Below are 27900 nucleotides of genomic sequence, written 5' to 3' on the forward strand. Positions count from 1 at the left end.
GAGATGACAGCGGAGAGGACACATAGTCTGAGACAATCTCTCTTTTTTTGTGCATGTTTTGTCCTCATTGTAGAGTCAGTCTGCACAATCTCACGGACGTGATCTGAATATCATCCATTCTCCTCCCAAACTTTATCGTAATCGACCGCTGAGGATGTATCTTCTGGAGTTTGATGGAGTTACAACTTTATATTAAGTGAAATGCGGCCGTCTGGACCAGCCAAAAAACATGAAGGGATTAAAATGGCACGAGAGAATGAGGGAATATGTCTCAGTCGAACCACAACAAAAGAGCTCCTCGACGAGCTTTTGTCGCGAGCAGCTCCACTGATCCGGGTTCAGACATCCCATTACTGACATGCGATGCAGAACCAATTGCCGATTTGGCGCCTCATGTTTTCAAGTGGGAAGCTCTCGGTGAGACGTCCGCCTGCAGCCTCATGTGTCTTTTTTGGCTCCTGCCTCAGGCGGCACGGTGACCTGCAGCGGGACGAGTTCGATCTGCCGGTAATTGCGTTCCTCCTAAAATCAAATCCAATCATCGATAGCCTCTGTTTCCTCTTGTTTCTGAGAGCCGGGACCCACTAATCACTCATCCCCGTCACGTCATGCATGCTCTCGTTTTCCCGGCGGCCGCATAACGACAATCTTTTATGGCCGGCAATAATCCCGACGATAATCAATGGTGACCATTCGCCACCTGTCCTGAAATCAGGCTCAAGCTCGCTCTGCATTTCATGTCACATCTTTTTGTACAAGAAAGGTGCACATTAAGTTTTTTTTTTCTCTCTCTATTCTCACATCGTTTAAAAGTGTTTCTCTTGACCAGAACTCAATGCACCCGTGAGATATTTCTAAAGCAGGGAGCACAATATATTTTTTTTTCTCCATTGGAAGAGCTGTCTCATTCTTGACCCTTCTGGGCTCAGAGTCCCGCTGCTTTCGCTGCAGAACCCCCCAGTCACGGAATAGTTTACACCTGGGTTGGCAGGAGAATGCAATTAACTAGGCAGTAGGAGAGGAATTCTTCTCTTCGCCAGCGCTCCCAGCCTCACATACACGGACAAGATGGATGCTTGTTGTGTAGAACTTGCAAGTAGACCAGGGGTCTTTAACGATTTTCAGGCGAAGGACCCGAGTAGGGACCCCCTACCTACTATATGTGTACTATATTAAACTAGTGCTATTTATAGATCTACATTATTATTAACATTTTACATTCAATATTAAACTCCCTTTAGTAAAATATGTTAGATTCAGCTTAATGTGTATTTAAAGAAATTAAAATGTATATATATATATACATATAAAAAGTCTAATCAACCAAAGATTTTGCGTCCCCCCTGCAGTACCTCCATGTGCCCCCTAGGGGTCGCGGACCCCCTGTTGAAAACCTATGAAGTAGACGATCATTACTGACAAGAACTGGGTTTGCAAATTGGAAATAGTGTGAAACTAGTTTGTCTGGGCGACCAAAAATGTATCTCTCTGTATTTTTCAAAATTCTGATGGTATCACGGTATATTACGGTATTTTTTTCCTGTGCGTAATCACGTGTTCTTAACATTTTCTACTGGTTGAGAGAGGAATTAATGCAGTAGATTGACTAAGGATGGACTATTTTACTGTGATGACGAGTAAATATTGTAGAATAATCCCACACTAGTAGTGAAACAGGTTTGCGTAGAGCCACGTTAGCACTGCCTGCTACTGTGGAAATCTGAGGACCTCGTAGACAATTTTTTTTAAAAAGAATTAAATATTATCAAGATGAAATGAAGAAATATTTATTCATATTTAAACATATTTAAACTACTATGTCTGTAATGTAAATAGCAGTCCAACCAGCTACCGTAATAACTATAGTCTGCGCGCAACATTTTTTTTTCTCGTTCATAAGAAGCTAAAATTGGGGACATTTTCGGGGACAGCTTTAGCTAAGGGGACAGGTCATCCAAAACGGGGACTGTACCCAGAAATCGGAGAAGTCTGGTCACCGTAAAAAAGACCTTTCCATCTTCACCACGCCTCACAGAAGCGCTACATTGAAAATGAAAGTGTCTGAAACAGTATACCGGTATGAACCGGTATGAACCGGTATGAACCAGTATGAACCGGTATGAACCGGTATGAACCAGTATGAACCAGTATGAACCGGTATACCACACAACCCCAATTGACAGGTCTGATTATTTTTGAGCAAACACAACAGGCATTGTTCTAAAAAAAACTTGCCTTTTAAGGCGTGCGTGAGTCCAAGCATGAAGGCAGAACCTTCACCAAGCACATTAACCTGAAGGTCCCATTATCAGTTGTTTTCATCACAGCCTCCTGAACTGTTTCACTGATGTGAGTTTTGAGTGCAGACACGCCTCGCAGCAAAATGCTAAACGGCCCGGGTCTGGACCTTCCCGAGAGGATACCTATGCCCCCCCCCCCCCCCCCCCCCCGAAGCTATTCTTATCCTGCAGAAACACCTAAGCAGATAGCTGCTGCTGCTGCTCCCTGGCTCCGTTTACTCAAGAAAAAAATGAGAAACGTTTACAGCCGCTGAGGATGCTGAGCGTTACAGTTTGCTAGTTGCTCGTTAAAGCGCCGTTAGAGAGCCGCGTTAGGCGGCGCATCGCGAACAACAGCCTTTTAGGTCCGTGTGTTGTTTCGCGTCCCTCTGCGGACGGTGCTGGAGCTGGCGGGTCATGTGACGGTGGAGGTAACAGCTGTTTAATGAGGGCTTTTGCACTTTTTTGTCGCCTAATTGCTGCTGAGCTGCCTGAAAGAGGAAGGGAAGCGAAAAAAAGGACCAAAGGAAAAACACTTTTTAATTCTTCGGGCGCATGGCAGCCACGAGATAGAATCACTCCTGCAGCGTTCACAGCATCTCCTCAGAGGGACGTGTTCCTACGCTAATCTATAAAGCGCGCCGTCAAAGGGTGAATAAAACAAATCATACTTCACACGACTCAGTTAATATGACAGGGACAAGTGGAGGAGGAGGAGGAGACGCGCGTCTTCCAACACCCAGGACATACATTTGGTCCTGGAGAGTGATAAAACCCTCAGCGTGGATCTCTGTCATGCTCTCGAGTGGCGTCGCTCTTATTGCTCTGCAGGACAACGCTGCAAATGAGATGAGGGACATATTGCAGAGATTTACGTCTCTAACTGTGCAACAAGAGAGCGGAGTTACGCGGTAGCAGAGGACGCGAGACAATTCTTGTTCGCCGTAAATGAACGTGTTGATTGAAGTTTAACTTTTCTCTGCAGAAGGAGATCAGCCTGGAGAAGCTGCCCGGCAGTGGAAGCCAGTCGACCTCCCTGGACTTCTCCCTGGAGTCCCTGAACCAGCTGAACCACAGCAGCTCCAGCCTGTACCCCCCGGACGCCGGCTCGGGCGTCCGCCGGGGCCGCGCCGACGCGGGGCAGAGCGCCGAGGGCCGCCGCAAGCCGGACGAGCCGTCCTCCTCCGCTTTCGCGGGCAGGTCCGGGGCCGACCCCGTGGGCTCCCTGAGCGACTCGCTCTACGACAGCTTCTCCTCCTGCACCAGCCAGGGCTCCAACGACGTCTGACGAGGGCGGGGCTGCAGGGGCCCCGCGCGTCTCCGCAACGTCTCCGCACACTTTTTGGCCCTTTAATTCGCTTCGCTCGGCCTTAAACGCAACTCTGGATCGGCTCTCGACTGCAGCCCTGTCCTCTCTGCTCACAACACGAAGCACTTACAGAGCTGGAGACGCGAGGACGGAACCTCAACCTCAACCTCAACCCCAAACCAGGACTTTTAATAGTTTGACTCTGGGTGTGGTGGACTGGACGGCAATACCGCATTGCTTTTAGTTTTCCTCTTATCATTGCACTGTAACAAATACTGTACAAAGTTTGTAAGGAGTGTAAAGTGAACGATTATTCAGACGGTGATAAACAGGTTCAAACATCCTCTGACTGCTTTCCTGATTGGTCGGAAACTCAATGTGTCATTTCATGTATTGCTGCTAATAACGATGCCCATGGAGGATGACCTGAAAGTGCCCATGTGGAATCACAACCCAGAACAATAATAATAATAATAATAATAATCTTTAGCTACTTCTTTTTTCGAAGCAATAATAATAATAAAACAAAAGCAGAACAGGAATAAAATTCTTGAATTTCTCTTGATTTTAAATATTTTGTGTTGTCGCAAACGTGTTCAAACCTGCAGCCAAAAAAAAAAACAAAATCATAAAAAATGTAAATTTAGGAAATGTTCTGCAAAAGAAAGAAAGCTAAGGCAAAGTTTTTTGTTTGTTTTTTTTTTTCGGCGTGGTACATTGACTTTTTTTCGGTACAGGAAAACCACCAACTGTTTGTTTTGAACGCTCCCCAGTGTCACTGTTGGTAGCTCAGGGAAGATGCTGTAGATTGTATAAAATAAAATAAAAACGCAGCCATCAGGAACTTGTGGACAAAATACAGATACCACTCAGTAGTCCTTTGCCTTTTAATTACTATTTTTTTTTTTATTTCGATTTCCTGTTGCATAACTCAGAACCCAAACTGTGTAGTTGTCAGTCTCATGTAGCGTTGTATGGAAGCCCATTAACGCCAGTGTGAAAAGTTATTATGTTGAGACTTTAATATCTCATTTCTCTTCTTATTTTGGGCAAAATGTTGCATCATTTTGACATATTTAGTTGAAATAATGACACATTTTGTCAGAATTATGATAAAGTTATTGCAAAAGTTATGCTACATTTTCTCCAGTAATGACTTCTCTTTAAAATAGTGACCTAGTACCTCAAAATTCTGACTTATTGCCACAAACTAATGAAAGATTTTGCCAAAAATGACCTTATTGGACATATTCACTCATATTCTTTAGCTATTAAGTAAGTTTTGTATTCATTAATTTGCTGTTTTAAGATGCAAAGTGATTATTTTTGGCTGAAATGGGCTTCCATACACCATAGCATACCTGAACCCCAGTTTTCCTCTCCTAGCTGTGTATTATATGTTGTACATAAAAATTGCTATAAGTTAATATCAGAATGGGCATTGCTGATTTATATATGCAAATAAGAATAATAAAAAGAAAGAAACAAACTTAAAAAAAAAAGCAGATGTAAATTGTTTGCCAATCATTCAAGGGTTTAGGTTTGAAGGTGGCATGTGTGTGTGTTTTCTTATGGAATTCTTTCGAGGTTTTAAGACTTTATTTTGAGATCGCTTAAAAAAAAATATTTTATCACTTTATTTTAAAAACCTATTTGAACCTTAGGTGGAGTTCTGCCAAAATTCTACCTGGAATTTGACCAGCTGGTGCTAATCAACGGAGCCGACTGTGCGTGTTTCGATTTTTTTTTCTATGAAACTGTTAATATTGTATGAAGAGAGTCTGAAGAGGACTTGTGTATTTTTCTAGATGTCCAGTATTTATACCCACATTTTGTACTGTGTGACTTTAGTGCGACTGTCATGCTTCACCTCTTTCCTTAAATGTTCCTTTGTAAAGAGAAAGGGTTACCAGCAGTGTTACTTTGGCAATTAATATTATTGTTATTATTACTGTGTGCAATTCCGTCTGTTACACTAGACTTTAATTCTATATTTTATGTAACTATTTCCTAAATAAATATGAGAAACTATTTCCTATTTCAAATGAGCTGCAGCGTGTGCGTTTTTTTCTTTTTTTCTTTTTTCTTTTTTATTATAGATAAAGCGCGTGCATGCGTCAGCAGGTGATTCATTCATGTTTTCTTCTGAGTGGGGAAATTTCATGATTTGGAGAAAACCCGGAATCTTTCGCCCCCCAGGGGGGAACCGCCGCCGCCGCTTCCCACTCACAATCTGCCCCCAGGAGCCGGAGCTCGGAGCCGGCGACAGTTGACTCCGTGCACCGCGGAGGGATTTATAACCATTAGTCCCTCGACGGGTAATTATGCGCACATAAAATAAATGAGTTTTACGCACGCTTGCTTCGGTGATTGCTCTCTCTGTCTGGCTCGCGAGACTTTGTAAAACTCGAGGTTATTTCTTGAGTTGGTGCGTTTGGAGGATGATCCACAATTGAAAAAAAAAAAAAAAAAGATAAAGGACAGCAGATTTGCGCAGTTTCGTTGCGCACTGATCTGTTCCTTAATGGAAACTCATATAAAAGGTCACTGAAGTCATTACAGCTGCAAGGAAAATGTGACTAACATAGAGATTGCCAATTAGCTGAATCGTTATAGTGAATCGTTAGCAAAAAAAAAAAAAAAAGCTGCAGAATCGTTTGGACGATTGTGGTGGAAACACTGAAGTTCACTCTATATCTCTTAAAACACAGACGCGCTCAAACCCTAAAAATAGACACAGGCTGCTATGATTTAAAGGTTGAAATATAATATTTATAATGCAGTGATAAGAAAATACCACAGCCCTGAGTTATTATCGCAACTGGCCCTGATGAGATATGAAAATGCCAACTGTGAGCCCCCGTCACGTGGTGCGCTTTATGATTTCTGCGCTCGGGATTTGTCTCCAGTCTCCAGGATCTCACACCTCTCGGAGCATTTTCCAGTCAGCCGAGAGGATGATGACTTGCTCCGGGCTTCCTCCGAGCCTCCGCCTCAGCGACTTCGCCTTTTCGGTCTGATGTTTCCGCCCCGAGCCTCATTTAGGAGAGAATGTGTCTGCTCGTTTTTGCGACTTTATTCGGAGTCCTTCTCGAAGCAGGTAGGCGCAACTTGGAGGGGGGGCGAGACCGACCGCAGCCCCGATTCAGTTTGGAGCCGCGCGTGCTTACGGTACATTATTGTGCCAAGAGAATATTTGTGCGAAAGGAGAGAATGCAAATATTTCGTTTACGCAAATCCCATCCTGGCAAAGATGCTCCAAAACTTTTTATTCTAACATCTGTTAATCTGAAGTCTTCATATGTGGCTTTTTTTGCCACGTGCGCCAAATAAAAGAGCTTTTCTGAATGAATTTGACCACATGTGGAACAATAGCAAGCAGTAATGGGCATTCATGTTGCGTATTTGGTTCTGGTTTTGCGCACAGAGGGAGCAGCACTGCGCCGGCTCCTCTGTGCTGCTTTACTTCATCCAGAAACAGTGATAACAAGCGTGTTCAGCAACTGTTTGTTCTTTTCCTGCTTCTGTCTGATTGGAGTTTATTGTCTAATCTTGACACTAGATACCAAAAACGGGATGCTGCTTCCAGATTTCACTGATACATGACACATTTTCTGATTTAAACCTGAAGGATTTTCCTTATCAGCCTCTGTTTTTTCCGTTGTGGAACCAAGAAAAGAGATTCAATTTTAGAGAACTGATAAGCTGAGCTCATGAGCTGGATTTTGCCTCAAGTATGATGGATATTCCCCCAAAAAATATAAGAGTTTCTGTTTTTCCGTGCGTCTCCTTCCAGATGATGGATGGAGGCTTCGGGCGTTTGTTTTCTTTAAATTAATTAAGGTGGCGGCGTTGTTGTGTTGCTGTGATGTGTGGACCTTTATCGGACGCGTCCGATGGCACCGCTGGAGTTGAGATTGATGGTTGTTGCCGTTTAAATAGTCACACCAGTAATTTCTGCTGGAGTGAGACATTAAGGGAAGAAAGCGATAGGCGGGATCCACTTTTTGATGGAACGCTTCTGCGTGGGTTTGGATCCTGTGTGAACTTTTATTTTGAGCGAAAGAAGTGTTGAAATTCACATTTTCCTGCAACTTTGCATCTTTATATATGATGCAATTAAGTGCCAGTGGAAATATGCCCCTATTTGCATCTGTAATTTAAATTCCATGTCACGTATCACGACTAAAGTAACACTTTTCAGTCAATCTTGACTATGAACCTTCATACTCTCTTCATTTTAGATGTGTTTGCGACAAGAAAAGCTCACCCTAGACAGTGTGAAAAATAGATGAAACCTGTGAAAAGCAACACAACATTTTTACTTCATCTCCACCAGAAGACATTCTTTGTGACCTCGGGGGAGGTTGAGAATCCTTGTGTGGTGGAATAAATTGAGCCTGGTGCCTGTTTGTGAACTGGTTCCTTTATATTCCCCTTTTTGACCTATGGATTCGATAGGTGATAAAATCCATTTACAACACAGTTTGCTGTGTGCTTTCTTGCGGCTTATTCTCACCTCGGCGTGTGAATTTACGACCCCTCCGTGGACGCTTGTGAGACGGCCGGTAAAAGCAGATTCCGCGGTTCCTAAAGTCACATAAAACCTCGGCACAGCGCAGATGATGGAGAAGATGACCTCTGGTGGAGTTCAGTGTTTGAAGCTTACGCACCATCGGAGGCGCTCGGACAAAACCAGAAACTAAGAGCAGGCGTTATGTGCCGGTTCTCACCTCCCAGTCTGACAAACAGGGCCGTCGCAAGTGGACAGAAAAACTAGGCAACAGTTAAAAACTCAAGATAAGGCAACTTTGCTCATTTGTTAAAATAAAATATTACGTCCAAGGTGCCTCTTTGCTGGGGCCCCCGGAGTGTCTTGAAACGGCCCTGCTGACAACCCACAGTCAGTTTCACATTTTCCTCAATATGCTTTTAAATCTTCTCTACATCTAATCTAAAAGAGAATTATTTATTTATTAAGTCTCAGTCTTCAGTTTCTGCACAATTTATGCAACCAGTGGTGCTAGCGAGCAAATGTGGAGGCGCTACGTTGGTAGACTTTGTTTTTTTGGGGTTAAGCTAACACGTCTTCAAAACTAACCCTTAGAAATTAAGTGAATAAAGTTTAATATGTCAAACATTAGTCAAACTTCATGAACACTTTGCAAAAATGGATTCCAGCTGTTTCTACAGAGTGGAAAACGTTCGTGTGAAAGTACTAATTGTACTTCTCCCTCTTGATTCCTCTCGGGTTGCCAGGAGATGCCCTTCAGATCCAGTGTTACCAGTGTGAGGAGATGAAGCACAATGACTGCTCGACGCCAGAATACATCGTCAACTGCACCGTCAACGTACAGGACATGTGCCAGAAGGAGGTGCTGGTCAAACCTGATGGTAAGCGCAATGTCACCGGGACGTTTTGATACAGGGTTTTCTCATTCCCTGACCGAACCGGTGACAGAGTCAGTGAAGATTTATAGGAAAGGACACAAAGGCATCAGTCAGCCAAAAAAAAGTACCCGAGCACAAAGCTAGGGTTCCTATTTATCTGAAAGAGGAAGGTGACCGTCTGGAAACTGGAGACGGAGTTGAGCGTGGCGCTCGAAATGTGCGCGACCTCTGCGTTTTATTTCTTTGCCTTTGAGATGTGGCTAGGCAACATTATGAAGCGCTGGCAATTTTCTTGATGTAGAACAGGGCAAAAATGTTATACTGATGTCAGAACCGGGGGTGAGCGAAAGATATAAAATAAGGATGACGTAAGCTTCGGTGTTTGCACCTTTTGATATTTTTACTTCTTTTCTTTAAAATGTCAAATAAGAAAGGAAATACTCGTCACCAAGGAAACCTATTATGCCTTCCTCTGCTGATTCCTTCTAATTCTTATGTGTCTGACTTATTAGCCGAACAGAACAGCTCGCAACATCTCCTGTGATTTTCAGACGTTGTTATCTGCTATTTTATTCCTTTGCTACAAAGCAGGAAAGACGAGTATTGATTGATGCGTGGACTCGCGGTGCTGCAAGAACACATCCTTGTGTATAGTCTGCATTGTCTTCCATTGCTTTTATTTTTTTTTTTTTGTTGTCGTCACATTAAGCTTCTCGGCGTTGTTGTCCCACTGTTGTGCCGCTCCAAAAACCCACAGCCAACAGCATCTCACTAAATCACTTCCTTCAGCGCATTCGTCAAAAAGAAAGACTTTCATTCAGCTGCCATCGACACAAGATTAGATTAGTTTTGAGCTGCCTTACAGAAAATAAAAGGGTTGAGCCGGTACAACGGACAAACTGACATTTTGTTAATGAGTTTGGAGTAGCCCATAGAGCCTTTTTTCAGTCATGTTCATGTCGTAGGAAAAACATACGAGGATTTAATAACTCCGCGAGGCGTCCAAATCCGTCTTAGTCATAAGCATTTTTGGCTAACTAGCTTTCTGTCTGGAGCAGAGTAATGTGACTTCCAAGCCCAAGCCACCTCGTTATCTAATCAAGCAACAAAATATGCTGAATTCTTGTTTATGTTCTATTAAAAAAAAGTCTCTTTAATGTGCAGTATTCATATATTAGAATAGCGACCAGAATTCCAGCTAACGTTTGCAACTCAAATTTACATTTGTGCTTTTTAACAGCCCTAGCTAGCGTTACCCATAACATTTCCCAAAAAAAGGGTGTTACATCCCTTAGAAGCACACATTTTAAAATTCATGCATACAGTTTGTTAATTAGTTGGCAGAAGTTCCCACATAAATAGTCAAATAAGGAATGAAATCAACGCGTTTAGCTACTTTAATCATTAGCGTATTTGGCTAACTAGCTTACTATCTGAAGTAGGAACACATGCATATTATGACCTTAAAGGTCAAAGGTCAGTTTAGTGGATTCCAGGAAACAAAAATAAATGTAATGTTCATGCAATTACAATTAAAGCTTGAAGCTAAAGTTATCTTGACAACTTCTCGTTGAAATTAACTATTGGCAAAGCCAGAGCTACGACTTCTTAAACCAGCAAGCTAATGTTAGCTTAATTAGCTTCATCTACAGAACACATCAGACCTGACTGCAACAGTTCCATCAAGAATGAAAAAGCTATGCATATTTTACATATTTTACATATTTTCTGAGTTGTTTTCTTAAAGGAAAGACATATTCCATCAAGGCCGGAGTACATTTACATGAAACCTTAGAAAAACAATTCTTGGAGTCACGCTTTCTGTTATCGGCAAGGTGACTGTGTTTGTTACAGATATCAGCGTCTCTAACCGCCTAGAAACCTTCTGTCTGTCTTTGTAAGTTCTCCCAGGTTTAGTGCCTGTAACTATGTCCTTGAATGAGACATTGAACCAGCGCAGCAATGCTACAGATGTTAATTATATGCTTTGACAGTTAGAAGCAGAGCGCAGCTGTTTGCTGTTTGTAGTGTACCGTCTTTTATTTGCAGACAAAGAAAACAAAAGGATAAATAACACAAAAAGTGAAACACCTTCTGTAACATACCCTAGAAACACACAGCAAATAATACTTGAGTAGACTGCACGGGAGAAGCATCACCTAATAAAAGAGCGAGCGGCTCAAGAGTGCAATAAAAAAGTTTTTCATATAGATACTAGTAGCATACAGCTACAACGCTGACAAACATGAGTTAAGAAGAGCAGACAGGAAGACAATAACTCCGTAACACAGACCCAGGCAATAAAACGCTGCCGCTTTGAAAAACAAGTTCCTGCCTACTAATCTAAGCAATCTTACAACTTCTTTGAGATTGATGTTAAACTTTACAACATCTCAAAGCTGAAGTATAACTGTCTAATAATTCCTCTCTCTCTCGTAGGGGTACATTATCGGAAGTCCTGCGCGTCCTCCGGCGCCTGCCTCATCGCCTCCTCGGGCTACCAGCAGTTCTGCACCGGCAAGCTGAACTCAGTCTGCATCTCGTGCTGCAACACCCCGCTCTGCAACGGCCCCAAGAGGAAGCGCCCCGTCCCCTCGGCGGCGACGCCCACCATGCGGGTGACCGACAGGCCTCTTCTTCTCCTCCTCCTCATGTTCCTGTCGACGCTGATGCTCCTCCCGCTGACGTAGACGTTCCTGCCACATCTTTGCCGTACAGTTTGTTTTCTCTAATCCAAACCACTGAAATGAAGGAATCCTGTTGCCTGTAAATTAGGGATGGTCAGAAAGATCTTCTCCCTTCGCTAAGCAGCCATTAAACTACGCTTAGTGCTATTTATAAATATACATTATTATCATTTTGCATTCAATATTAATATGGTGGATTCATGTTAATGTGCATTTAAAGAAATTTAGATTTGTGGGGGAAATTAAAAAAAAATATATATAAAAAATGTCTAATCAACCAAATATTTTGCGACCCCCTTGCAGTACCTCCGTGGACCCCCAAGGGGTCACGGACCCCCTGTTGGACACCTATGGTTCATGTACTTGTAACTGATCCACAGACGTGACTAATCATGTTAGGACCTTCTGGTAGTTCATGGTTGTCCACATACTTTTGGCTGTTTAGCGTCGGATAAATGACGACGAGAACCTGCATTTCTAGAAAAAGAAATTAAAACTCAGATGTTTGTTAGAGTTTAATAATAAATCTCTTGTCCTTCTTGGCCGTAGGGTCGTCCAGAAGCTCGGACCTGTGATCAGATTCGGACACCACACACACACACACACACAAACAAAAAACAACTGTAAATGTAAAGACATCCGAGAATGACGCCTGAAACCTGGAGCACTGGAAGCATCTTTCCGAACCATTCGTTGCTCACGTTGTGGGCGTCTCTCAGTTTCTTAGCTTTTTGTGAAGTGGAAAATCTGCTCTGAAGATTTTATTTTGCAGCAGCGTCTGTAGGTCTTATTTCTTGTTAACGCTGTAGCTGTTGTTGCTCTTATTTAAATATGCCACTAACGCCATGAACCCTCCACTCTCGTCTTATTATTCTTCATACGTCGTGGTAAAGACTGCACTTTAATCCAGGCAAAGGGGAAGGAACCTCCTGCTGCACATCACCCTGTCACTTTTATGCCTTTCTTTCCACTGCCACACCGCACGGACACGGACATTGAACTACTGGGAATGTGAAAGAGGCTGAAATGATTTTGGAAACGTAGTATGAGTTAATAATTTAACTGTAAAGAGTTTATTAGATATTAAAGAGACGTTGAAGTGAGTGATAACCTTTATAAACGCGTTAGTGCAGTAAAAGAACACACGATAAGCACAAATACATGTTTTACATCATCTCTAGAAGTGCATGAGGCCTCTGCTGTATGAACAGATGTTTTGTAACTTATTTTAAATTTACACACATTATTTTTTTTTCTTAGCGTCTTATTTTACTGCTTGGCTTGGATTTGGTCTGTACAGTATCGTATTTAACGTGTCGTGGACCACCACAGTGAAGGCAGTGACGGTCAGAGTTTGTTTTCGTACTGTTTTATTTCTAGGAGAACGATGCTTATTGGTTGAAGCTTCCCGGATGGAGACGAAGCAGCTGAGAAACCAAACCTCTGAGAAGAGGAACGACGATGTGTTCTGCTCATATGTGATGTAAATAAATGTTGCAGAAAATGGAAACGTGTTCAGATTTCTGAGGGGGAGTGTGTGTGTTGTTGCAATGTTTGGGAGACAGGGATCAGCTGTATTAACAGCAGAGATGCCAGAGGAGTCTCTGATTAATGAATTGGTCTCAGCTGTGGCTCTGGCCTGAGAGTCAGAGGTTGCCATGGAAACTCGAGGTGGCTGTCAACATAATTTATTTATTTATTTGTCTTAAACTCTGAAGTACACTGAGGTAGTGGCCACATTTATCTCCACTTATAAAACCACGTATTTGTCAAAGACGAAGCCGTGTGGCCTCCATTTCTTTTCTACTTAGGAAGAAGTGTGACCAGATTTCTTTATATTTTCAATAAATCCAATGCATAATTTCACTTAGAAAAAACTAAAACTCACGCCCTTAAAGCCGTGTTGCTGCTCAGTGATAACTCTAGTCCAGTAACCAGTTCAAACTTTATTAATTAGGTTGATTACTAGACGGGGGGACGAGAAACAGCTGAATATTCACACTGTTGGAAACTGTATATCTTCCTGCTTTGTTGTAGACAAATCCCAGATTATTGCTCAACGTTCTGCTGAGCAGTTAAAGACTCTGTGGTTAAGCAGTTGATTAGAGACAATTAGTTTTCCCTATACACTAATTAGCACTAAATTAGCTCCTTTAAATGAACCTTACTGCACATTCACAACGAGTTCATAGAGACTGATTGCTTGGCATCGCTTTCGTCTGTGATCCTGCCGCTTCAGGATTCACCTCCACGCAGTTTTATCTTTTAGAGGCGTGCCTTTGTCCGATGAGAGCTGGTCCTTGAGAGGTTATTTACGACTAAACTCTCTCTCTGTGTCTTTAACCTTCACACAGCCGGCGCTAAGGACGCAGCGTTTTATTAAATTAGCTACACTTCACTTTGCCGCCGTCACTCACTTCTAGTTTATGCCTCCACCATCGATTTCAGACGCACTTAGCGTTTTTTTCATTTCACTTCGGTTCTGTTTATGCGTTATTGAGTGGGAATCTTTTCCACCAGAGCATCTACACACAATCTATTCTGAATTACTCCCGTTACCTTTGTCTTCTGCCGACAACGCTGTAACCACATTGCACCTGGTGATGCAGTCGGGAAAGCTCTGCACAGCCCGTGGGGAGGGTCGTGATTGACTTTCTAGTGCCATAATGAGGTTTCCAAGGACGAGCCATAACATTATGACCTAATAATGTGCAGGTCTCCCTTGTGCCTCCATAAGGGCATCAGAGAATGGACATGGACCTTCTGAGGGGCCTCTGTTACTTGTTCAATATTAATCAACCCAAATGACCCATTTCCAATTTTTTTGCACAAATGTGCAGAGGCTGGTCACGATAGGCCAAAAAACATGACTTTTGATTTCTTTTAAAATCGATATTGTATCGATTCTTCCAATACCAGACCTTTATGCTCTTAAATCAGTTCTAAAAATCTAAATATTGATACTTTCGATACTTCGGTCATTAACACAGTGGAAAGTAACTAAACTATTGAGTTGTGGCAACACAATAAACCTTGTGAAACACCTCAGGTTAAACCACAGCACAGAATACGAGTCATTTACGATGACACAGTCAGAATTAAGATGCAAGTTTTCATTTTATAGTGGTTCTTAATGGTTAAACAATAATATAATGGTCTTATTATTTTACTTATTCTTTTGTTAGTGTTTGAAACAGCATTTTGTTGTATGATTGTGTTTCTATTTGCTTTTTCTGTTGTCGTATTAGCTTGGCTATATAGTAAATATATCGTCTATATATGCTTCAGACTTTAAAATAAATAAATAAATTACTGTGATGTCTTGTATTCTTTATGAAGCTATGATTTGAAATACACTACTTTTGTTTTTCTCTTTTTTTTAGGTTTACCAGACACATTAGGGTGTATCGGTATCGGATCGGAGAGGAAATCGGTGGTATCGAACGTCACTACCCAGCAGAACAAGATGGTCAGTGTTGTCGTGCCACCGGATGAATCAATACGACAGCAACGTGGGATGATGATGATGTTAAAGGGAGGTAAACCTCGGCTGTTTGTGTTCACGGCAGCTTCGGCGTTTCCTCACAGCGAGGGCATCCTGCAGCGTGAGGGTGCGGCCGAATGACTGAGCATCATTAAGCCTGAACACAGAGGAGGAGGAGGAAGGACTGACGATCACAGAGGCAAAGTGCCGACTGCAGATCTCCCGGGGTTAAGAAGCAGCAAAAACAGGAGATTATTAAAAATAATAAGGCCCTCCTCTGCTCTGCCCTAATGACGCGCAAACACAGTCACATTAGAGGCCCGACTGTGGAAATACTCGAGCTGATGAGGGAGCTCAGCTACTTTGTTTACTTTGGATCGCATATAAGGGTAAATTATTTATTCTGGTGTGGGCAGGAGTAGTTTCAGGTAGAGATCAGAAAGCCCCAGGGAGTCAATTACCCCACAGAGCACATGTACTGATAGTGTACGTCGTAGGCAGTTACCATGAATCACAGCGAGCCCACTTCATTTATTCCTGTTAGTCATGAATCAGAGTCACGCGTCATTATTAGACTGATAAAAGGATTTCTATGTATAGACCGAAGCCTGGAACGAGTCTGAACACAGTGCACCGACACTGGTCATAAATGATAGGAACAGCAGGAATATATATCTTTATGAATGACTGAGGAGTTCCGGCTCTATATGTTAAAAATGAGCGCGTTGGTGCCCTCTAGTATTTAGAATTAGTGGTGACACGCAAGAAAATGAAGCAAATGAGTCTTTTTGTTTATCAGCTGGAAGCATGGACATCTATTAGAACATAGGTCTTCGACAGGGAGGTCCGCGACCCCTAGGGGTCCGTGGAGGTACTGCAGAGGAGGGTCACAAAATCTTTGGTTGATTAAACATTTTTATATATATTTTTCCCCAAAAATGAAACGTCTTGAAATACACATTAACATGAACCAACATACTTTAGTTAAGGGATTAAATGGAGGTAGACGACCCTACGTTTCTCATGTTTGAAATCAAAAAATAAGTAATAATATGTGAACCTGTGTATTATTTGCATAGTAATCATAATAATAGTTGTATATTTATAAATAGCAGAGTAGAGGGTCCCTACTTAACATCTCCATCAGTTTGGGGTCAAACATTGAAGACCCCTGCATCCAAAACTTTATTTTTCAAATATAATTGCACCTTTTTTTATTCTTTTTAAGAAGTTGTGATGAATAAAAACGGTCCCATCTTCCAGTTTGTGGATTTTGTCTCGAAAGCAAAGCCTGGGACGGTTTAGGGACCTCGGCTACGACGCTGAAACAAATCGTTTCACCTTCAGCTCTTGATGGAGATGTTCCATCAAGAGGCCTGACTCCACAGAAACGAGACGAGGAGCGTCTCTATCAGCATCAGCCGAGCTGAGACCTCTTCTCGGAGACTCTGTGTGTGTGGAGAGAGTCTAGTGGTGTCTAGTGTGAGTGATGAATCCGCCTCAGGACAAAGGGCCAATGTTCCTGGCCATGGGATTGGCTCTAATGTGGTAAGGTTTCCTCCAGCCCTAAAGCTTATTTCTGCTCATATATCGTCTTTATCAGTGGCCCTCCTTAACACACCTAAAGCTCTGATAGCATCTGAAGGAGTCAGCACAGTGAGAGGAGGTAGGTTCCCGAAACAGAAAGATTTTTTTTATTATTTTTACATTGAAAGGCTCCTTGTGTTTCATATTCTATTAAATATTTACATACTGGAACATTTGCACAATCTATATACTGTGTAGAATATTTTACATTTTAATAAATTAAATTTAAAATGTGTGCCGAAGTTACCAAATATTATTCCGCACGTCATAAATGGTGAATAAGTATTTTAAAATAAATAAATAAAATAAAATAAATAATATACAATTATATTACTCCATTGGTTGCAGTAACACTCTTCGTCCACTGGGGGGAAGTGTTGCATCCTCGAAGGTGCTGACTCGGCACTAGAAGAAATCCCTAGGAACCCGGAAGCGCTCCCCGATCGGCCGTGATTGCTATTCATTCAGGCTGCGGCTACGATTTAATTCAGCCACTGTTTTGGGTAGCGGCTGGTATCGGGTGTCGGCTATATTCCTCCGCAGGTAGATTAAAGGAGCGCGAGCATGGCTGGTCGGCTACCGGCTTGTGTTGTTGACTGTGGAACGGGGTAAGTGGGGGAAAAACCAGATGCTAGTTAGCATTAGCCCGGTTCTCATTGAAAACAGAAGCGGCTGTCAAAGTTCCAGCTAACGCCCTGCTCTCTGGCTCGTCGCTTACCGACAAAAACTCACTCCTTGCATCACCCGCGAGGCCAGCGTTGTTGTTGTAATGACAAAACTAAAGTGTCCGCCCGGTTTATTTGTGTATTTTTATTCTCCCTGCTGTTCTATCAGTGCAGTTAGCTGCTACTAGCTAGTGAAGCTAACGTTACTTCCTGGAGAGTCCTCATAGCACTTTTGTGATCTTTATCTGTCTCAGGATAAATATATTTGTAACATGTTTAACCAGTTTTGTGCAGACTTTTATTCCCGTGTTATTCCTTTGTAGGTACACAAAGCTTGGCTATGCAGGAAACACAGAACCACAGTTCATCATACCATCATGTAAGTAGACATGATTAAAAACACCCAAAAGTTACATCAAGTGGTACTTATATGTATATATATATTTAAAGGCATTGTTACCATTGTATGACTTTTTTTAATTTTGTTTTTAAATCATTGTTGCTTGGGAATTAGTCCTTTGTTTAGTCTCACAATGACCGTTTCATCTCCTTTTACCTGGAGGATGTTTCTGTGACTTTTACCTGTTTACACTTAACATAACGATCGGATCAGATGTGTTGACATAGGCCACAGCTTCAGTCTAAAGTTCTCTGCGATGGAATGTCAAATATCCCCAAACTATAACAGAAGAGGAAGAAGAACGAGTAGCATTTTGCTTTTGCCTCAACTTTATTGATATCACTGAATTCATTCAGTAGCAGATGTTAAAGACGGAGCCACGTTTCATCTTAACTTTGTTTTATTTACATTTTTTTAAATAACCTCCAGGTATCGCAATCAAAGAATCCGCCAAGGTCGGGGACCAGGCTCAGCGCAGGATGATGAAGGGCGTCGACGACCTGGACTTTTTCATCGGGGATGAAGCCATTGAGAAACCGTCGTACTCAACGAAGGTAGACGGAGAGTTGAGCCGAGCTGAGCTGAGCTGAGCTGAGCTGAGCCGAGCCGAGTCGTTCCAGGATAGGGTTTAACGCTCGTTTCTGTCTCTGTTCCCAGTGGCCGATCCGTCACGGCATCGTGGAGGACTGGGACCTGATGGAGCGCTTCATGGAGCAGGTCATCTTCAAGTATCTGCGGGCAGAGCCTGAAGACCATTACTTCCTTTTGGTAAGACGTCATGTGAAGGTCAAAATTACATTTCCTTAATTCACCGTTTTCTTTGCATCAGTTCTATATTTTTTAAAAGAAAGTGGATGTGATCAAAACTATTTGAAGAGTTTGTTCCGCTTTCTCAGCTATGCAAATAAAAATTTGCCATAGCAGCGTGTCCGACTCTCAACAAAAACAGAACTGTTGTGTGTCGTCCACAAACAAATCAACCTGAATGTTCCCTCGGTGGAAAATTGCAGAAACGCCACCGATCACTCGCGTGATCGCTTGTGTTCCTCTCTGCAGACGGAGCCTCCTCTCAACACCCCGGAAAACAGAGAGTACACAGCAGAGATCATGTTTGAGTCCTTCAACGTCCCAGGTCTCTACATCGCTGTCCAGGTTTGTTAAAAGACTCAAAATGCAGAACCAACACACAACTCAACGCTGACGCGTGGGCTGAGGATAAAATCAGATTTGACTCAAGAAGAAGAAGAAGTGAAACTGATTTAAATAGCGCTTTGTGTCGCCATGACCTCACTTTGCTTTTGCGTCATATTTATTTTTATATTTTGGTGTCAGGCTGTCCTGGCGCTGGCTGCCTCTTGGACGTCCAGACAAGTGGGAGAACGGACGCTGACGGGCACCGTGATCGACAGCGGAGACGGGGTCACGCACGTCATCCCCGTGGTGGGTGCCTTCATTTTCCCCCCACATTTTCCCCTCCTCCTCCTCCTCCTCCTCCTCCCTCTTTTCTCCGCCCTAAACCTGTCGCTTTCCAGGCTGAAGGCTACGTCATCGGCAGCTGCATCAAGCACATCCCCATCGCCGGGCGAGACATCACGTACTTCATCCAGCAGCTGCTGAGGGAGCGAGAGGTGGGGATACCTCCGGAGCAGTCTCTGGAGACGGCTAAAGCAGTCAAGGTCAGTTTGTTGGACGTTTATCGACCCAGATGCAGAAATTATGCAGCTTGGTTAGTTCCTGTATTTTAATAATCTGCAAAAAGAAGCCGTAAAATGGAAACGATACCTGGCTCTGGTTGTAATGTGCCAGTGTGGCCACTAGAGGGCAATGCAGCAACAGAAGCTTTAAAAGGTGGTTCATGATGTTTTGTCTTCAGGAGCGGTTCAGCTACGTCTGCCCCGACCTGGTTAAAGAGTTTAACAAATACGACACAGACGGCTCCAAGTGGATCAAACAGTTCAACGGCGTCAACGCCATCACCAAGAAGGAGTTCACCATCGACGTCGGATACGAGCGCTTCCTCGGCCCCGAGATCTTTTTCCATCCTGAGGTACGACCGATGCATTTTTGTTTAGTGTTTTTAACACTATACAACAGCTCGTGAAGTTTCATATTTTTCACAACTCTCTGTTTTCGTCTCGTTCCAGTTCGCCAACCCAGACTTCACCCAGCCCATCTCAGAGGTGGTGGACGAGGTCATCCAGAACTGCCCCATCGACGTCAGGCGCCCGCTCTACAAGGTACGGACGCCCGTCTCCTTTTGTGGTCTGACGGCGAAGCAACACAGAGGACTCAACATGACTCATGTCTCCTTGTGTCTCAGAACGTCGTGCTCTCCGGAGGATCCACCATGTTCAGGGACTTCGGGAGACGCATGCAGAGGGACCTGAAGAGGACCGTGGACGCACGGCTGAAGATAAGCGAGGAGCTGAGCGGCGGCAAGTTGAAGGTGAGGCAACGGGGCAGATATGTGAATTTTTGGGTGCTTTGGCCGATACATATATATATATTTACAGACAGGCACATCCACGGGCTGCCCTGTGCTGCTGAAGACGCACCTGTGCAGCCCATACATTGTCCCTCCCCCACTAGCAGAGTGCATGTATTTGAGTTCAACAAGTGTTTATGTTTTTGGTTAATTGAAACTTGTCATTTGTTATCGTTGCATCATTTTTATCATGTAAATGGAGGGAGAAAAAGCAGTATCGGTGTTGGTATCGGCCCTAAAAAATCCATATCGGTCGATCTATGTATATATCTATGTATATATTCAGTTCTTCACTTCAAAAATACTGAGCACCAGTATCGTTCGCTTGCAGCCAAAGCCGATTGACGTGCAAGTCATCACCCATCACATGCAGAGGTACGCCGTCTGGTTCGGAGGATCAATGCTGGCATCTACCGTGAGTATTTTCAGCCTCTCACAACAACAACAATAATAATAATAATGATAATGATAAGGAGCCTTCTGTATTCTGACCCGTCTTCTCCCTCCGCAGCCCGAGTTTTACCAAGTGTGCCACACCAAGAAGGACTACGAGGAGATCGGGCCGAGCATCTGCCGCCACAACCCCGTGTTCGGAGTCATGTCTTAAGGAAGGAAGACGGAGCGGAGGAGGAGGAGGTGGAGGAGGAGGAGGAGGAGGAAGAAGAGTGTGGGGGAGGAGGAGGAAGCACCGCAACACCTCACTTGCTGTGGAAGGCCCATGAGCGTTTGCACAGATGCTCCGACAGACCTGTTCATTCGGATTACAGCGGACCAAACGAGCTGCCCGGAAGGATCCGGGCGGCGTCCTCGCAAATTAAAGAGGAAGGAAGAAAGAAAGAGGCGCCGCGGCGCTAAAGGATCCTCAGATAAAATGTTTACTGCTAGTAGGTTAATAATAGGTGGTAAATCTTTCATTTCTGCGTGCCTCGTATATGTACTTATTATATCCTCACAGGGTTGTAATATGTAATTAATCAAGTCATGTATAAATGCACTTGTGTGTATATGGGTTGGGTTCTTGCTCTATGTTATATACTTTAAGGAAAAAAAAAAATAAAATAAAAAAAAAACGCTTCGATCGTTTCCCGCTCGATCCGACGAGACGTCGTCCTGTAAAACAATCACCAGACGCGTCCCCGATTCACCCTCTAAAAACCTGAGTTTGAATTTACTGATCTTTATTTCACCCGTTTTATTTCTATTATTAATCATCTTGAACAGATTGTCTCGGAGGAGGAGGAGGAGGAGGAGGAGGAGAAGCAGTGGTGTTAATATATGAACATGCAGTTTTGACTGACTGTTGTTGGACCATCACTGTTGCCTGGCTCTGCTCGGACCAGCCTTGTACAAAATCTGGATTTCAATGCTGGCATTCCAATAAATGCCGAGGAGACGTTTGTACAGTTGTGGTTTGTGTCTTTTTAAATAAATCCTGCCGTGGCGTTCGGGTCGGAGGGAATACCTCTGGCTGCTATTTTAAAAGCGCTCAGCTATTTCCGTGTGGGCGTAAACCCCCTGTAACCGTATCTGTTCTAATGCAATACACTTGTTTATTTTCATACCAGCTGTTTGGGAGGGGGGGGCTGGTGGATTGGTCCGAATGGCTTGTGTGTTTTTTAGTCGACGCTTTTTGAGATAAAGCCGAGAAGACACGGGTGAGGACATGACTCCGACGCAGAAGCAGAGGGTGCTCCTGTTTTTGGGCCTGTTCTTCGGGGCGATTGGGTTTCTGCTGACGCTGCTCTCCTTCGGGACCGAGTACTGGCTGCTGGCCGCCGAGTCCTGCAGCCGGCCGGACGACGGCCACGGAGGAAGTGGTCTGAGGGAGGGAAAGGCCACAGCCAAGGTAGCCAAGCAAGACGCTAAAAAAAACAACAAAAAAAAGCTTGTGTTTGAATCCTTTGGTCTGAATTACCATTAAATGTACGAAATTAGGAGTTGATTCCATCTGAGACCTTATTATAATACTAAAAATAAATGTCATCAACTACACACTGGTTGACCATTTTCTTCACCACTAAATTGCCGTTGACATCCTGACATACGTGACCTCACGTAGCCAGTTTCTACGTCTCAGATCTGGTTTCCCTTCCCTCAGGCCACAGATGACGTGAAGATCTTCCACGAGGGCCTGTTCTGGCGCTGCTCCTTCATGGCCGTCTCCCACGAGTACTCCATATGGGACCTCTGGATCTGTGAGAGCCTCCTCTCCGCAACCTCAGCTGCTCCGACATAAATCAAAGCTTATTATTATCATCGTCGTCGTCCCGACTTGGTTTTTTTTCCTTTCCCTCTCCCCTTTCAGCGAAGCAGCCGCTGTCAAAGGTCTGCCGGACCGCTTTCCTCTTCCCGTTCCCTGTGAACGAGCCGGTGCAGCTGCTGGTGGAGAAAGACCATTTGGAGCCGTACGAGCATCACTCTGCCATCGGTGGGTGTTACTTTACCCCACATGTGTGGAGCGCGTTAGGGGCGGCTCTGATCCTTCCCTCGTCTCTCAGTGTTTAGGACCTTCTGGAGCATCTTCCTGGTCGTGGGAGTGGCGGCGATCACCATCGGTGGATTTGTTGTCATCTGCGCCGGCCCGGTCTCCCACTACAGACTGTATAAAGTGGGAGGGGGTCTTCAGCTCTGTGGCGGTAGGGACCCATCTACTCATGAATGTGTAAAGAGGGAGCCCTCCAAAGGAGATTTTAGTGATATTAAATCAAGTTAATAAGGCTCAGATGAATGGAATTAGTGGTGGATGTAAATTTTATAGGTTAATAGAAGGGCTCTAAAATTAAAGCAGACATTTATTTTAGCAAATTATTTAGAAAAGTACAAGTAAATGAAAATGAGGAATTCTCTACCCATCCATTGTTTCGGTTTCGGTTCATTTTTAGATGTTTTTTGGTGGCAGAACAAACTCCACAATAGCAACAAACAAAAATGTGCTTCTGGCACCTAATGACACTTTTCCACTGCCAGAACTTTCCTCAGGGGACTAGGAACTTTTGGAAGGGCTCAGCCCATTTCCACCACAGGGATCAGACTCTAAATTGCATTATAGGGAAACTACTTATTTATTTCTGCCACTAAATAAGTCATTACTTATATAGAAGGGCTTTTCAAAAGCTCCAGGAACTTTGTGGGATGGGGCCTGACAGTTAGCTTATCTTGCATATCCGAGTCTGCTTTGACACTACGGTCTCGTCAAAGCACTTTTCCAGACTCGTTTGCCTCATGTTTGCAGGTCTGTAGTCAAACAGAAATCTGAAGGAACTTTATAGGTCCTTGAAAACGTTCCTTGGACCAAAAGTTCTGGGAACTTTGGTTGGAAACTCATTTAAAAATTATCCAAATGCTAGAATCAGTGGAGTGGATGAAGCCGCATTACTTAAGGTTGGTAAAAACAAAACACATCCTGCAGTTCGTAACAGGGCTCCGCGATACTGGGAACTTTGGTATCGATCTGATACCAAGTAAATACATGGCTGGTATCGCCGATACTGATTTCTTGAAATCATTGAATAACTTTGTACTTTTCCCTTTAGATAGTTGATTATAATAAAACACAGAACCAATATTTTAGGCAAATAACCCTGTTTTTCTTAACTAATTACAATATAAAACAGTTTAACAGCATAAAAATGAAATAATTCCCCTTTTACTTCAAACAATTGAAGGCATTAGTGCAAAAATAATAAAAAGTAACAACGTAAACAACACGTTTAATGGAAGTTTCTGGCTCAGAAATAAAGTTTTGGGCATCGAGAAGACGTCAGGTTTATGCTCAGAGACGGTGACGTAATGTAATCTTTGAGAAATACTTTGCAGGGACTACTTTTTAAACGCATTCAGCTAAAAAACGCGGAACACTGTGATAAACGCACACCGCAGTCACAGCTACTAGATAATCTACTGTAGGAGTAAACAATCCAAACTAATGACACGATTTATTCTTTTTCTTTTTCCTGTAAAAACAGCACAGAAAACGTTACTGGCTCAGTTAAAAAGCCGTTGGGCTGACTTCCAACAGCGCAGAGACAAAAGACTAATAAATGACACACTGAGTAAACAGCATGAGTAAAAGGACTTACTGGCAGGTACTGTGTGAGAGAAAAACCTCTTTGAAAGAGCAACACTTTCAAGGAGTGTGTCACAGCTTGTGTTTGTGTGCGCCGTCAGGTGGGTGTCTGCTGGCCGTCATGGTGATGTACCTGATGTGGATCCAGGTCCTGGACACTCTGGAGCAGTTCACCCTCCACCAGAGGGTCTCGAACTGCCCCTCCTTCCACCTGAGCGTGCAGCACGGCCCCTCGTTCCTCCTGGCCCCCGCCGCCGTCTTCTTCTGCCTGCTGGCCGGCCTGCTTTTCGTCATGGTCGGCCGGAGCATCCAGAGGGCGGAGGAGGAGATGAAGGACGGAAAGCCCGAGCCTTCCACCACTGACCTGTGATGACATGATAGAGGGCCCGGTGTGTTCAGGGTCCTACGTACGTCCTACGTATTCAACAGACTTGTTGGCATAGAGCTGAAAGCTTAAGCTTAAACTAATTTAAGTGATTTGTGTCTCTGGAGGCTGATGCTTCTTTATTAACAGAGTGTGACTTTTTAGTTAGACATTTTAACTTTTAAAAAAAAAAAAGAAAGGAAGCTCTGTGTCCACCTACACAAATCAGTGCCTGTGTTGCAGCTTTTGGCCGTCACATTGCGATTTCTGAAAAAGAAAAGTTTTTTTTACATTAGATTTGTTTTACTAAAAGTCGGTTTCTGTCGTCTGTTGTTCACGTCTCCGCTTAAAGGTTTTAACAACGTAAACCAAGTCCCACGTGTCCACAGAATGTGTGTCTTTAAAGCTCGAAATGCCTTCAAAGCGTTTTAATGAGCTGTGTGTGGCCACGCCCCCTTTTTTTCTGCCAGTGCCATGCCTCGCCAGTGTTCGCTGAAGGCAAAAACACACAAATCACCTCGTGGCATCTGACCTGAATGATGTATTCAGACACTGATCTATTTAGAAAAGGAAAGATTTATTTTTTCAGATATTTTTTATTTATTTTTTTTTACTTTTTTAGATTTACTGCAGAGATCAGAAGTATTTGCAATATGAAAACGACTCAAAGCCACGATTAGTTTGAGAAATAAGAACATTGTTTAAATGGAAACAATGAGTTTTGTTCCACAAGTAAACACTGAACTCAGCAATCTTTAAAACCTGCTCATACAGACAGATCCTAATTTACGCCCTGATGCATTTTACTGTTTGCAATAACACAACTCACATTTAATCTGCTGTTTCCACAAGAAGAAGACGTAAATATGGCCTGGGCTGGCGTTAGCAGGAGCCCACTCGTGTAACTCAAACATAACTATGAAATCAGAGATAGAAGAAAACATGTGGAGTGACGGGTGATCGCTCGGAAGCGAACAGCGACGACCAAAGATCAGAATCACACAAAGAAAAACCCCTCCATCAGTGAGAATAATTGGAGTCCTTCATTTGAAGCTGGCCATTAAAAATGATTTTTCTAATCTATTTAACAGATCCCGTTGTGATTAATATACCGGCGCTCTCGCCCTGCTTTTATTATAATTGATAAATCAATTTTGACAAAAGTGGGGAGACGAAGGCCGCTTGGCTGTGTGCGTTTGAAGGATTGAGTGGATTGAGTGTGACCGTGGCTGCCTGTCATTGGGACATCAGGTTGAAGCTCTGAAATATTGGGTCAGGAGGACGGAGATAATAATAAATTAGACTGTCATAATCCATTTTCTGACAGGAGGGACACTTCATGGGCGCTTTGGCATATGTGTGTTAAGCGGCTAGCGGCCACCAGAGGGCAGTGTTGGCTCAGTTTGAAGTGCTGTTTCACATTAAAATCACTTTATACCCACGTAGGAGCCTCCTTGTAATAATGTCCGACAACATTACTGCAAAATGCAAAGTTGCAGCGCTCACATCAGATTAGAGACATGGAACCAGGAGTGAAATTTGTAAGTGATAATGAATTCAACTCTTTTAATTTGCCCGACAAACAAAAGAAAATGACTTCTTTTCCTCCAAGTTCAGTATAGTTAACATTATATAAGAAGGAGGGGGGCTATGGAAGCCCACAGTCACACCTTTATAATTGGAAAAGGCAAACAGAAGTGAGACCTTGAGATGATAACAGTGACGAAAAAAAAAAAAAAGGGGGAGGGAGGACATTGCTCATCAGCGAGTCTTCATGTCTGACGCTGCTTTTGTTATCCATCCCTTCTCCTCTTAATCTTCGCTGTGAACTAGGTGAGTATAATTACACCTGAGCATGTCACATTCACTTCCCTGGCCCTCGCCACGGTTAAACGTCTCTGTCACCTCGTCTCCCTCGCCGCCAACAAGCGGATCAGATGTAGGTTTGAAGGAGCTGATCTATATTCTCACGGCAAACACGAGGAGATCCAGTCATATCACCTGGTTTCAGTATTTGACACCGTGGCAGATTCATTACTAAATCCAGGTCTCCACCACCGGCCACGCTCCTTTAAGTCAATATCATCGCATTTGAGCCTTTTCCTCAGTAGATGGAAGTGTCCTCGGCAATTACCACAAGTGCAACTAAATAATATGAGGGAGCAATTTCTTGTAACTTCAAATTCAGTCCTGTGACTCAACCTAAACCTCTGCAGGATCTAGAGTTGGAAAAGAGACGCCATTTCTTTCCAAAAGTGTAAAGATTACATCTGATCTATATGTGCGGCTAGGTTTTCCAAGTACACAGCTATAATTAGCAAAAAACATTAGTTTGTGGGGTTATTTAAAATGTTTAGTTGCCATTTCTTCTAAGGAAAAATGTGTTCACCTGCTCCTGAGTACGGACAAATTAGCATGTCCTGCTAGCTAGTTCCAAAAATAGGAGGCTATCATTGACTAACTAATGTAAAAATACCTATTTTATAACAACAACAATAATACAAGTGTTGTTTCTTTATCTATAACCACCAAATTCACATTTAAGACCTTAATTATTTAGCAACAAAAGTCATTACTGTTTTGTTCCAGCAAACATGCATGCTAAGTGAAATTAGCATGTCCAGCTAGCTACTTCCAAAGGTGTGTAGACAGATAAACATAATGACGCAATGTTATAGGGGCCTACTGTTTGTTTATCTCAATTTTTTCCTTGAGATGTGTATATTATTAATATGATTAATATTAGCTAAACTAGCTGATTAGTATTAGTTTAACTAGCTAACTAGCCAATTAATATTTGCTTAACTAGTTAGCTAAGAAGAAATGCTGTTCACATTGGGTCATTTCCTTCACGCAAACAATATTAGGTGTTAGCATGTCTGGCTAGCTCACTTATAAAATTAAAGTGCTACGCTATCATTAGCTAACTTTATTAGACTGTAGCTGTGATGGTGAGTTGTTGATAAGTCAAAGTAAGTGTAATGTTATCAATCTTTCCGTTGGATGAAGTTTCCAAATTAAATAAATCAGGAATTTTCATTAATAATGCTGCTAATTAAAGCTGCTATTCACTAGATCTTGATATCTGAGTAAATGCAAATAAATAACTGTGTCTATATCTAGTAGCTGGAGTGTAGAGGCAGCTTCAGGTTGATTTAAATCTAAAGCACAAATAAAGACAAT

General features: G+C 43.0%; 4 protein-coding genes across 9 annotated transcripts in view; all 4 read left to right on the forward strand.

The window, feature by feature from the left end:
* The window catches only part of LOC125000754 (nck-associated protein 5-like), a 107097-nt gene extending 101461 nt beyond the window's left edge, over nt 1–5636 (forward strand). For all 6 annotated transcript variants that reach the window (XM_047576397.1, XM_047576398.1, XM_047576399.1 and 3 more), the window contains one exon: nt 3265–5636. In XM_047576397.1, coding sequence (XP_047432353.1) covers nt 3265–3567 — 303 coding nt within the window. In that variant the 3' untranslated portion in view covers nt 3568–5636. The remainder of the gene's footprint in view (nt 1–3264) is intronic.
* A 104-nt stretch (nt 5637–5740) lies between these two features.
* LOC125000756 (ly6/PLAUR domain-containing protein 1-like) lies at nt 5741–13176 on the forward strand. The gene is made up of 4 exons (XM_047576405.1): nt 5741–6688; nt 8848–8982; nt 11419–11691; nt 12216–13176. The coding sequence occupies exons 1-3, from the start codon at nt 6640–6642 to the stop codon at nt 11667–11669; spliced, it is 435 nt and encodes a 144-aa protein (XP_047432361.1). The 5' UTR covers nt 5741–6639; the 3' UTR covers nt 11670–11691; nt 12216–13176.
* A 3970-nt stretch (nt 13177–17146) lies between these two features.
* LOC125000957 (actin-related protein 3) lies at nt 17147–21686 on the forward strand. Its single transcript, XM_047576755.1, has 12 exons — nt 17147–17345; nt 17726–17781; nt 18232–18356; nt 18460–18570; nt 18859–18954; nt 19135–19242; nt 19335–19478; nt 19676–19849; nt 19947–20039; nt 20123–20248; nt 20619–20702; nt 20799–21686. The coding sequence occupies exons 1-12, from the start codon at nt 17302–17304 to the stop codon at nt 20892–20894; spliced, it is 1257 nt and encodes a 418-aa protein (XP_047432711.1). The 5' UTR covers nt 17147–17301; the 3' UTR covers nt 20895–21686.
* A 151-nt stretch (nt 21687–21837) lies between these two features.
* On the forward strand, nt 21838–26158 carry LOC125000958 (transmembrane protein 182-like). The gene is made up of 5 exons (XM_047576757.1): nt 21838–22133; nt 22386–22482; nt 22593–22715; nt 22786–22923; nt 24455–26158. Exons 1-5 carry the CDS (start codon nt 21951–21953, stop codon nt 24721–24723), a joined length of 810 nt encoding a protein of 269 aa, XP_047432713.1. The 5' UTR covers nt 21838–21950; the 3' UTR covers nt 24724–26158.
* The last annotated feature ends 1742 nt before the right edge of the window (nt 26159–27900 follow it).

Source organism: Mugil cephalus, chromosome 23 (genome assembly GCF_022458985.1).
Source record: "Mugil cephalus isolate CIBA_MC_2020 chromosome 23, CIBA_Mcephalus_1.1, whole genome shotgun sequence".
Lineage (NCBI taxonomy): Eukaryota > Metazoa > Chordata > Actinopteri > Mugiliformes > Mugilidae > Mugil > Mugil cephalus.